This window comes from Rhineura floridana, chromosome 10 (assembly GCF_030035675.1).
Source record: "Rhineura floridana isolate rRhiFlo1 chromosome 10, rRhiFlo1.hap2, whole genome shotgun sequence".
Classification (NCBI taxonomy): domain Eukaryota; kingdom Metazoa; phylum Chordata; class Lepidosauria; order Squamata; family Rhineuridae; genus Rhineura; species Rhineura floridana.
Window position 1 is genome coordinate 58,263,467 of NC_084489.1, and position 12,342 is coordinate 58,275,808.

Sequence of the window (12,342 nt, forward strand, 5' to 3'; positions counted from 1 at the left end):
TCCGCTCTCATCTATTCAGGAGGAAGAGCAGTATATAAATAATTGTAAATAAATAATTAAATAAATAATTAAACTAGTAGACCTGGATATTCTAGCACTTAGCTATGGATCGACTGTGTAGATGTCTTTTGGCACATATATTTCACCTTTTAATTCCATGTCTGTGAAGTTTGGCTAATGCATAGGATTATTACAGAAATAAGAAGATTGAAAAGCATTCTGCCCATGAACAAAACAATCCTGGATGCATATGATGGTCTGACAGTAGGGCTTGTACTTTATGACATGCTTTTCTCATGCTGCAGTGTAGAGTTTCTTAGCATACACCATCCTAACTACGTGCTGGAACAACCTGTTCTACAGTTAGGGAATAAAAATGGTTTATTTATCTTATAAATAGCCAGATACCAACATTCTATCTCTATCACATTCTAGCATGACTAAAGTTGCAATCCTATGCATACATACTGGAAGCAAGCCCCATTAATAGTGAGCTTACTTCTGAGTAGACATGCATAGGATTGTGCTTAAGGCCCCTTTCCATACATGCACACATACACTTAGCTGCATAGGATCTGCTTCCTGAAAGTTATAACTTTGCAGAATCAATGTGTGCAAATACCACAAACCTACAGGTCTTTCTCAGTGTGATTGGTATCCTGCTGTCTGGGTCAGAACCTACGTAACCTGGTCTACCTGTTTGTATTTACCAACATACATTGCTTTTTAAGATGTTTTTAAAGCTGTTCTTTTAATTGTGCTCCTGAATATCTATTTTGACTGTTTTTCCATATTGTGTTATTCATTCCTATGAAAAAAGTGTTGCACTTGGAGACAACATGCATGTGACACTGGGAATAGGATGTGGCCTCCCCAAAAGATGGAAACACATGGTGGGAAGAAGTCTTTATACATTTAAAAAGAAAAAAGGAAAACACCAGATTAAATACCCAATGAAAATTGCAAATTAAGTCTGTAGAATTCCCGAGTAACAATTTTTTTAAAAAAAAAATTAAATGTATTGTTTTCACAGAAACAAAACTCTCTCTCTTGCCTTTACTTTAAGCATATTGATTCAGAGCACTGCATGCACTTGAATGAGCATGTGGCCCATTTGCTTGTGCAGAGACTGCCCATCCACTTCGATGGAGGCAACAGATAGACATGCATAAAGGAATTTATACATGAATTTGCTCCTTCTTTTGAAAAGAATGAGACAGCCCTTGTGGATGCTGGAGCCACCAAGAGAAAAACCGAAAACTAGATACAACTGTGCTACAATCAAACCCCTGACTTGCACCTATATACAAAAAAAATAGAGATAAGGCTTGAAGCAGGTTGATTTCTATTTTCTAGGTAGTAAGGACATATAAGGACAAGGCAAAGAATTCCTTTGGACGGAATAAGCAAAATTCAATTATATCTTCCTTTTATTATAAAATCATTCCTCACCACATACTATTGAGTTGGATCCACACGCATCATAGTTAGCAGGTAAGTAACAAGTACCAAAGCTGATGGATGGATAAAAGCAGCAAGATCATAGCACACCAATATATGCTGAAGAAATATTTCAGTGCTTTAAGATTTTTCTCTCTATATAAAAGTTGTGATCTATATAGGACTTCATTCACATGGACACTAACAACAAGGAGTATTTTGCTTTGGCGATAGTGGATCACACATCTGTTTAACTTGCCCTATATTTTTTAACACTCTGGGTTGTACAGATGTGAGTCAGGTAGCATTTTCCCCATTAATGAGGTGTCCCACAGCCAGTATCCTCTGGGATTTTTGATTCATTGATTTTTTTCCCATGTGAATCCATCACTTAGAAGAATGTGATTTAGGGTTTCACTCATTATCAGTCAGCATAAATTATAAATCCAGAAAATGTGCTGTATTTGTTGTTGTTTCCTCCATGTGCTTTTCCTCCATCTAATTTTATGTAGACTTCATCTCCTGGCTCCAAATGTAAAACGACGCTGTTACTGGCATAATCGTAGTTTTGATCTGCATCCTGAGCTATTGCACTAGCTCGCACCTAAACAAAGCAAACACAAAAAGAATACGTGGTTTATAGTTTTTTAATACTTGTGCCAGTTCTATTGAAATGGAAGTGCATGGGTAGCACACTCCAATGTCCTTTATGACTATATTGGAAGAAAAAGGGTTTTTTCGCTCTACTATTATGCTCATTGATATATCACAGAATAGCAGTAGAATTGCCTATGGCAAATCATTTTAACAAGCCACCAAAAGTTAGCTTGTTTGTCCAAATAATACAAAACTACTTCCCCTGACTGTCAACATATGTCTGTAACCCCAATGCAAAAACACACTTATTTTCTGTATTTAGCTCCCATATTCATATCCTGAGCTCTCAGGAGCTGAGGGTGGTATAGGTAGGGATTACTCTATTTTTTTTCTCACATGTTAAGATGAGAAATGGGGAGGTCCAAGATCACCCAACGAGTTGCAGTGCTAAGAGATATTCAAAACTGGTACTCCCCAGTCCAATATTAGGCACTTCACCAGACTGGCACCATAGACAAGCCAAAACACGAAAGAACTGTGAAACTAATTCGGTGAGCCTGGTGTGTGTTTCTCACTTTTTTCTTGAACTGTATCTGCCATGGTGCACAATAAACTGCTTTTGACACTAAGGGGAACTTTTCTCTTGATGCTTTTGACTTTCATTCAAAAAATTCCTTTACATCCTCCTTAAGGCAAAATTTGTTTAAATGGATTTATGAAGAAGATGCAAACCAGCAGCATGATCAAGTTTCAAAATCATTTAATATATATGGTTTAAAAACCATTCATTATGTTAAATTAATGCAGGGAACATAGATCACATCCGATTTTCTATTTTGAGATTATATTTTAAGATTTTGAGTTCTTAATTATACACAATGTCAAGGAGCTCAAGATTTTGTTAGCATTGTTAGTATGCCATATTTAATGTAATTAACAAACTCAGTCTTAAGAACCTGGCCACAATCTTGATCTTAATCTGGCATGTAATCCTACTAGAATTGCACATAGCCCAGTTTAATAGAATCCTTCAGAATATTTATACTTTGGTTTTTATTTGCACATGATTTATATTAGTATAACATATCATCTGCCTTGTTGCCTGTTCCTATTCCAACACAATCAGTTCTTAGCGATTTAGTGCTTTTGCAAAGCTGAACTAAGAAATAATGCATGACTTGGCATACAATCTCCTGGTTTTTGCTTTTTTTGGAACTGAAAAAAGTACAGTAAGTCAAAAAATTCCACATATGCCTTTCAAAAGTATAAAAGATTTTCAAATTAAATTTTCATGTGATATGATCCCACGTCAATACAGAAATGTTAACAATGGATAAGCTTTTCCACCATGCTGGATTTCATAAGGCATTATGATGCTTAGAAATCATAGAAGCAAGAAAAACCTCTTCCTCTGCATCATATAACAAGGTTCAGAAGGGCTTAAAAGATTTGTAATTGCTTAACATATGTTCTAATTTAAGATGATATACTGTATAATAATATTCTAGGCAGTCCTGCTTTGAATTCTTTTCTTCAAAAATATATTGTTTATTGAAGTGATCTGTCTTGACCACTCTTAAAGCAGTAACTATCAAACAGTTAATTTCCTAAGGATTAATAAGCATTTGGGAGGAGCTGGTGACCTCAGACCATTAACCCAAGAAATATTTATCCCTAGGAATTACCCTGTTCTCAGATCATTACTGATATTACAAACAGTAAAGAGGAAGAAGGTATACGTGGGTTTATTTGAATAATAATTACAGAATGAGTTGAAGTGATCATTTTATTACATCTGACTGTTTAAATTATTATGCAAATTCATGCTCTATGTAAATACTACATATTGAATTTATATTACATTTTATGTTACAGCTGTGATTAACACACACACCCAGCCGCCACCACAGTGTGGCCTGAGCTCTGTTGTGCTACTGGCTTTAGCATTAAATGTGCTTCATATATCATTATGAACATTATATAAAGATAGTGGGCATACTCCACAGCAGTGAACATTGTCTGCATTAAAAGAATGGAAAGATTTATCGATTGAGCTCTTAAAAATACTTGCAGATTGCAATCATTTTGTGTATAGCTACAATGCCTTATGACTGCATTAACCTTGTTCCCATACTCAGTGTGCTATCTTTATAGACTCTGCCTCTTTTGTTGTTGTTGCTAACCAATGTAATTTCTTTTTAAAACCTGTAAGGACAATTTCAAAAAAATCCTAAGTGTATTGCTGTGCACGTTAAAACGTGTCTCAAAATTAAAACAATTAATGTGTATGTTACATAAGTTTCATGATTGCTCACCTCATTGGGTTATAGAGGTATACAGGGACATTAAAACTGCAAACAAACCAATTATAGTTTAGCCTCAGCACTTCTATATTTAAACTTACTATTAAAGAAGGCAATGTGTTACATGGGAGTCCTTGAGAAATTCAATATATGTTGCTCTTGAATAATTCCCCCCGCCCCAAAGTCATATACACTTCCAGTACTCATGTTTTCCTACATGACAATACTGAATCTATAACACTTTGCTCTTTTTGATCACCTCCACCAATATTTAATTGAGAACTCTATTTTCAAAGTTCACCAGCTGTCAACCTTATAAGATCAAACAGTTCCCCAAACTAATTGAATTAAAGCTACTCACTAGTATTAAAAAATGGCTTAAGAATTTTGTTACATAAACTCTGTTCAGAACTGCATGATCAATATTTGTATAGTGACTAAAGCAATTCATAAATGTCTGAAATTATGTACTTAGTCTATCTTCAGGCTTATTTTAATATTTATCATAAACATTTGACATGCACTCTATGTTCTGTTTTTATTTCCATCAGGTGTAAATAATGCTTTTCAATAACCAAATTTAAAGTTTTTTGTAAACCAGATAGTCCTATGTGTGAGCTATTACAATTTATTGTACTGTATTTAATGTTAGGATTTATGGTGAGCATTTGCTAATTTGATTAATTGCTACTGATGTCCCCATAAATTCATTTTTATAGTACTTGTGAGAAACCATAAACAAAAGGTTAAGTGGCATATCAGATTAATTTACCAGCCTTTGACACTCCCACCTGTGATCCAGCATTCAACACAAAGCTGGAATGACTGAAAGAGCTTTCATTTGGTTACGGAACACTGGTATTTCCCAGCACCAGTGTTCAGCTTCATTATTCTGCCTTTCAGAAGAAATCCCTTCAGTCTCAAGCACTGTATACAGACATAGAATCCTATATTTCAGCTTTTGTGAAATCAGTTAGAATACAGCAAACTCATGCTCACTGTGCTACCTACACTTAAGACCATATAAATGTAGAAATAAAAAGCAAACATTTAAGGTGGACCTCTAATATTCTGGTAAGTCTCTGTAAGCATGAAAGTAATACCAGCAAGCCCTCTGGGGAGAAACTGTGCCATTTATGCTTTCTGTACAGCACCTAGCACAGTATTGATATAAATGTTGACTAGTAAATCTAAAACTCTAATACTTCCTGATAGATTGGTAAGATCTATTTCTAGACTTATGACAAATGACGTAGTTCGACCAAATTACTTTTGATTTTCACTTTTATAGGATTAAATGTTTATATCAATGTTGCTGATTAATGCAAACAATTATGTGTGTGTCCATGTAGTATGCGTGCCAGATATCTTAGTGCCAAAGTAAGCAAGGAATTGTATCACCATTTTGCCTACTTAAAATTGATGAGATATGCTTCTCACTCTATACAGACTCATAATCTTTGATGTTTGGCCTAGTGAAGACTTTGGGGTGGGGTGCCAGGTTTTGGAGGGAAGGCAAAGGCAATGTTTTTTAAAGTACAGTAGTGAGATAAGACCCCTCCCCCCTTTACCCTTCAGGGAAGTTAGAAACCTCCTTTATATATGAAACCCTGTGCATGTTTCCTTAGGAGTAAGCAGTAGAGCACAGTAGGGCTTGCTGCTGAGTAAACAAAAATATGCACAGGAATAATAATGCAGGGTACTATTTTTAGTGTAGTGGTATAAAATCTTAAGTTGTTTTGTACTTCCATTACTGGCAATACCTCATACCACCCTCCCAAAGCATCTCCAGCAAAACCTTTTTCCTCCCATAAGCAATCTTGGCTTGCCATTCCCTTTACTTTCCCCATAATTGGCATTCTAGCATTTCTCTCGCCTCACCATTACACAATATATGTTGGGTTCAAAACAAATGTTTGTTTTTAAAACTGGCCCCTGTTGCTTCCCATCCCTTTTCTTCCTGCGTGCCTTTCTCAGGGAGCCGTAGGTGGGTTCTTCGGTGAGATCCTTAAAAGCCGCTCAAAAGTTTAACAGATGGAGAGCCTCCCGTTTTAAATGGCAATGAAAGTTGAGGGCTGAGGCGTTGAAGGGTTTCTCGTTAGGAGGAAGCCATTCCTCTCCCTCAGCCCCCACCGACTCTCCGCCTTCCCCCTTCCAATGTAAGGAAGGATTCAGCCGCCATGAGGCAGGCTCTGGGCAAAAGCCCGCGCTTTCCCCTCGTCCTTCAGCGCTTCGCTGCGGCTGCCGCTCCACGCAGCCAGCCATGAGTGGAAACCAAACAGTGGGAGACGGAAGAGGGGGAAAGCGCGGGCTTTCGCCTTCACCTGTCTAGACTCTGCCTTCCCAGCCAAAGCACTTCCCTACGGGCCTGGCTATATACCAGTTTTAGCTGCGCTTCCTCCCCCCGTTTAAAACAAAAAGTCGACCCGTCGCGCCACCTTTACTTTCTCCCTGCTTTTGGACAACAAAATCCCCAAAAGCGAGTTTTTCTCTCTCTGATGAGTGACCGCCAGATTCCCGTGGTGCCAGCTCGGTTGCAAATACTGTAGGTGGAGGCTCTCAGGTGGAGGCTACGCTCATTCATTTGTGACCGGGGGGGGGGGCAGAGAGAGAAAGACAAAGGAGGCTGTTTATTAAGAAACCCAGTTAAACGAGAGTCTTGATCTTTCCGCAGAAGCTAGTACTAGTACCTTCTCTAAGTTCTCTGAGCACGAAACGCAAAAATAAATGAGGGTTGGATTTGCACAAGACGCCTTCACACCTCGGGAATCGAGGGGTGGGTGCGTCCACTTCCCCCAGTGAGACCAGGGCTGCCTCTGATTTTCCAGCTTCCTCCTGGCCTCCAGGAAGATCAGGCTCTCTTCGGGTTGGTGGACGGCCCTTTGTTCCCGCTCTCATCAGACTCTCCCAACGCGCGACCTTTCTTTCCCAGACATGAATTGACCAGACGGTCGCCTGCTTTTCTGGAACTAATGATTTAGACTCTATACTTAATAGTCTTTTTTGGGGGGGAGGCTCTTTAAATGACAATGTGTACTGCCTCATTTACTTCAAAATACAGTACGCCAGCCCTGCCGCATTTGGGGACCCTCCTGCTCAATCGGCTGAGTAAAGGCCCTGAACTCCTGCCCCAAGAACACCACCGACTGAACCTCCCATCCAACGTGCCTCTACAGACCCCGTGACCCCTGGCCATTGGCTATGCTTGCATGCTGGGGCTGATGGGAGTTTAAGGACATCTGGAGGGCCAAAGGTTCCCCTCACCTGCTCAGGGGCAACCTGCGGACTTCTGAACGACGTTGGAATCCAACTCCCATTACCCAAGACCATTTGTAAGGCTGATGGGAGTTGGAGTCCAACATCAAGAGGACACCAGGTTCTCCGTTCTAGGGTATACAGAGGACTTAAGTCCTCCTTTTCACGCTCCTGCAGTTGCCGTCAAGTGTGCCCTCTCTTCCCTAGCCTCATAGCTCTTTCCTGGGGCTCACCACTTCTCATACATTTAACCCTCTTCCCCGGATCGACTCTGCGGTCTTTCTTTCTCCCACGCGCCTTGGACCCCGCGGGGGGGGGATGTCCCACGTGAATTATTTTTGGATTAGTGATACCGGTTCCCGTTGTATATCCACAGTCCGCGCTTCATCCATAAACTTGCCCTGGAAGGAGAAGAAAAGGCCCTTCCTTGCCATTCATTTAGCCGCAGGGACTGGCAGCATGGCCAGGTGGTGCAAGGACCAACTGATGCAACTTATGCCATCTCCAGAAGGCAGCAATACTTACTCTGTAGTCTGCATACATTAAATGAAGCCCGATGGGCTTGCTCTGGTGCAAATGGCCGAACACTGCAGCCTATACCTTGCATTTCCCCGGTCTTTTAGTCCCAGAACTCCCGTTCTGTTGCTGCCTCCTAGGAGCCAGCTGCAGCTCCGTCATTTCAGCACCCAGAATGAGCCCCGGGACCTATTAACAATACCGGGGTCGTATGTCCACCGCTCGCTCTCTCTTCTTCCCCACGTACAGGCTCAGCCCGTCAACATGTGAGGAAATAAGAAAGTACCATGCCTTCACCACTAATCGTTCCTAAAACTCTCCAAGCCAATTTGAACCCAGAGATCTCTTGACATTGGAAATTAAGCGCTAGGCACCTTTCCAACTCCCCGTGTCTTTCAAGTCGTCTTCTCGCTATCCCTTGCAGGCGGCGCTCCTCTCAATTCATTTGGGGTTAGGGCTGGCGTCTTTTCCGACTGCATCACTGGCAGAAATTCAACAGGTGCAGTTCTGCCCCCTCTCTCTTTCTCTCTCTCTCGCGTGCATGCTTCACCTGTTGAATTTCCACCTGCCGCGCAACAAGAGTCGGGCCAGGTACAACAGCATTGGCAGTTGTCAAACAAAATTGGAGAGGGGGTAGCCTTTAACAGGGAGCCTTTCATCTCCTTGGCCTCGATCCGTGCTGCTGTACCTTCAGCGCGGAGAGTCGGTGCGTGCTACCCGAGCGCGGCCACGTGTGGGTTCCCCTCCCCCCGGCTCTCCCCAGTCCCCACCTGGTTGTTCTTGCAGAGATCGGCCCACATGCTGGTGCCGTCGCCGCCGCGCATGAGCACGTGGTAGGTGAAGAAGTAGATGCCGGGGATCGAGCAGGTGAACTTGCCCGTCGTGGGATCGTAGTGGTTTCCCAGGTTGGTGACCACGTCGTCGAACTTGAGCACCTCGTAGCCTTCGTGCTGCCTCTTGAGGCCCGCGTAGAAGGCGATCTTGGGCACGGTGCTGTAGGTGGCGGCGCTGATCGCCCCGGCCGCGTTCAAGCCCGGCGCCCCAGGCGGGCCCGGCAGTCCCTGGCGCCCTGGCTCACCTTTCTCGCCCGGCGGGCCCACGGGCCCCGGCGGGCCGGGCTCCCCCGGGGGCCCACGTGGCCCGGCCTTTCCAGGCCGGCCGGCCTCGCCCTTCGGGCCCTGGATGAAGGTGGGCAGGGACTGCATGAGGCCGCGGTCGGGCGTGGCCGCCGTGCTGGGCACCTTGGTGCCGCCGTAGGGGTCGCAGACCATGCGGCAGGTGCCCAGCATCTCGTAGTGCGCCGACGTGCCCGCCGAGCTCACCAGCACCGGGATGAGGATGACCAGCAGCAGCACCATCACCACCCCCAGCGCGCCGGCCGCGATTAGCCGGCGCCTGCTGCCCACCAGGCGGCTCAGCGCAGGGCGATCCTCTTGCCTGCTTTTGGACAAAATCTTGATGGTGGGACGGGGACCTCCTCGAGCCGAAATCAGCGCGGGGCAGCTTCCCCGCGTTTCTCGGGGCTTGTCGCCCTCTTCCTCCCGGCGGCAGGGAGGCGCGCGCGGGAAGGGCTCCTTCGCCAGATCCCCGAGGCAAAGTCCCGAGAGCCTCGCCGAGCCTCGCTGTCCGGGGCACCTGTGGCTGCCGCTGCTGCTACCTTGGAGAGGAGCCGCGCACACTTTTATGCTGCTGCTGGCGATCGACTTTTTTTTTCTGCCCGTGCCAGCTCGAATCAACTTCCCTGGTGCTCCTCCCGATCGCCTCTCTCGCTGCCTTCCCGCGTTTTTTTTTTCCACCCCTTCTTTCAGTCACTCATTCATTCTCTCGCTTCTGCAGCAACTCCCCAAGGGTAGCAGAGAAGAGATAGAGCTCGGGAAATTGCTGGGGAAATCCTGCTGGCCCCACCGCCAGAGAGGGAGACTCCCCTTCAGCCTTTGCCGGCTCTCTCGCTTGAGCTGGGGGGGGGGGTCTGCAAGCCGTTACACGCCGCTGGCTGGAGCTACACCCAGGCTTGAAGCACACGCAGGCACCGCGAGAGGAGGCTGGCAAAGGCGCCGCTGGGGTAATTTATAAGAGCCCAAAAGCGCAGGGGAAAGGGGAGCTGCCTTGGCGTCTCATCCCAGCATCTGCTCTGCTCATCCCACTCACGGAGAGTTTGGCATCTCCCTGACAAGTGTGGGGAAATGTTTTCCTCCCCTCTTTCTCCCTCTGCACCCCCCCTCTTTTTCTCATCGAGCAGCAAAATTGTGAGCAGTTCCCTTGCTGAGCCCTGAGTGATGACAGCTTTTCTTTTCTTTTTCCTGGAGCAGGTCAAAGGGGGGGGGAGAGAGAGAGAGAGATCTACTTAGCACCTTTTGGATAACCTTCAGATCACTGATCCAGAATGTAAAGGTCACCCCCACTTCTTGCTTAATGGTTCCCCCAGCGGCCTCTGTCTGTCATGTGAAATATCACTTTTAATACAAGGGCAGTGTGTTACAGTTCACTAGACAACTGGGCACCCACTCCAGCCACAGCCATGAATGGAGGTGGATGTCTCTCCAATTCTGAATCTGCATCCTCCTAAAACACATGGCCTAAAACACATAAAAAAATATCATCTCTCTCCCTCTGTCTCTGGAAATTGCATGCAGAAATATAGTACTGTAATATGTAGGATACAAAAGACTTCTCCCTGCTTTTTGCCCGGACACATTGTGATAATGATGATGTCACTTCCTAAAAATATTTCCCTAGATGACACTGTAGATGTGCAGCAATGAGTTAAGAGAGTTTTTATTCCTTTACAACAGTGGCCCTTTAAATATATTAGCCTAAGAGTCGCTTCAGCAAAGAAGATGCACATTAAAGACAAGGAAGAAGTTTCTGTTTCAACTGTTGAGTACATTTTCTCAAACAGGGCCATTCTTGGCTCAACTGACTTTTCTTAAACAGCCTTCTGTCCCTCCCTTCCTCCCCCCCTCCTTGGTGATGGGGGTGAATGTCATTCTCTGGCAAGGTGACTAAGTCACCAGCTTTCTGTAATTTGAACAGTAGTTCTCTGCAACTAAGCAAGTACCGTTTCCTTCCTTCCAAACAGAAGGTTGCATTAAACAAATAGGCCGAATTGATTCGTCAATCATACTTCTGCATTCGGGAGCAACTGGACGTCAATCAAATGCGGGTGACATTTGCTTGTCAATACAGGGATGATGGCTGGAAAGAGTGTGACTTATTACGGCGGGGCAGGAATCCGAAATGAGCAAAAACAGCAAATAAGGAAACAACCAAATAGCACCATCCCTGGTGAGTGTTGATCAGTAAGCTGTGATCTTGTCTGGGGTTTGCGTAGCACGAATCTCTTTATAACATGCCCCCCCCCTCCGGACTCTGTTTTCTTTCTCTTCTGTTCTGCAACACAATAAGGTCAAAGAGGCAGACAGCGGGGAAACAAAGATCCATCGATTCTTCCTTTTAAGTAGAAATGTCAGCGGAGAATCAAAACGCAAAGTGTGTGTGGCCCTGCCATGCCGTAGAGATGGGCCAACCCAGCTCCTTATCTCTCCAGCACTCTGCTGATAAAAAAGGGGGGGCTCAGCTTCTGGCACTCACAAATATTCCCACCACCACCCCCTTTTTTCCTGATTTTTGTCAGAGTTCAACCTTTAATAAAGCTGTTATCTCACAAAGACACAATCCAGTTGCCAGATCCCTTTGTGTCAAGCTCCTAGGGCATCCTGTGAAAGACATTTGGGGGGGGTGTCTTGTTTATGTTAGGGCAGCGTCTCCCAAAAGGAAGGTTTATTTTGTAAAGAAGAAGAAAAATGAAAGAGTCAGACATGCCACCAGGTTTCTGTCATCCTCACACAAACATCAAGTTTTCAGAGCATCATAGTTGACTATAAAAGTGTGCTTAATCCATCGCCCTCTCCATTTTATCCTTACAACAAGCCTGTGAGGTAGGTCAGGCTGAGAGATAGTGACTGTCCCAGTGAGCTTCATGGCTAATGATGAACTCATTCACCAATTGTGAACCATTATGTAGCCAAAACAGCAGCACCCACAGACAAGATGAAAGTATCAGCAGGTCTGGGGAACCTCAAGGTTTGCAGAAGTACAAAAACAGTTTGGGGGAAAACCCTAAAGGTTGGGGGCAAAACAGCCCAATGGGGACTGAGCATATTCAGTGGCCATGGGATGTTGACTGACTACTGAAGAGGAAAAACACAGAAAAAGGGAGGGAGAAGGGAAT

The 12,342-nt window shown here is 44.3% G+C and overlaps 1 protein-coding gene across 1 annotated transcript; it reads right to left on the reverse strand.

Annotated features, from left to right (window-relative positions):
• Positions 1 to 1,581: 1,581 nt before the first annotated feature.
• On the reverse strand, positions 1,582 to 9,469 carry C1QL3 (complement C1q like 3). Its single transcript, XM_061586491.1, has 2 exons — positions 8,882 to 9,469; positions 1,582 to 2,044 (listed from the first exon to the last, which is right to left on the reverse strand). The coding sequence occupies exons 1-2, from the start codon at positions 9,467 to 9,469 to the stop codon at positions 1,865 to 1,867; spliced, it is 768 nt and encodes a 255-aa protein (XP_061442475.1). The 3' UTR covers positions 1,582 to 1,864.
• Positions 9,470 to 12,342: the final 2,873 nt, after the last annotated feature.

Excerpts from the sequence above, each read along its gene's own strand:
- C1QL3 (XM_061586491.1), bottom strand. The coding sequence starts at position 9,469 with ATGGTGCTGCTGCTGGTCATCCTCATCCCGGTGCTGGTGAGCTCGGCG. Across the intron at positions 2,045-8,881 it reads ATCTCTGCAAGAACAACCAG|GTGCGAGCTAGTGCAATAGC; the intron begins GTGGGGACTGGG and ends TGCTTTGTTTAG.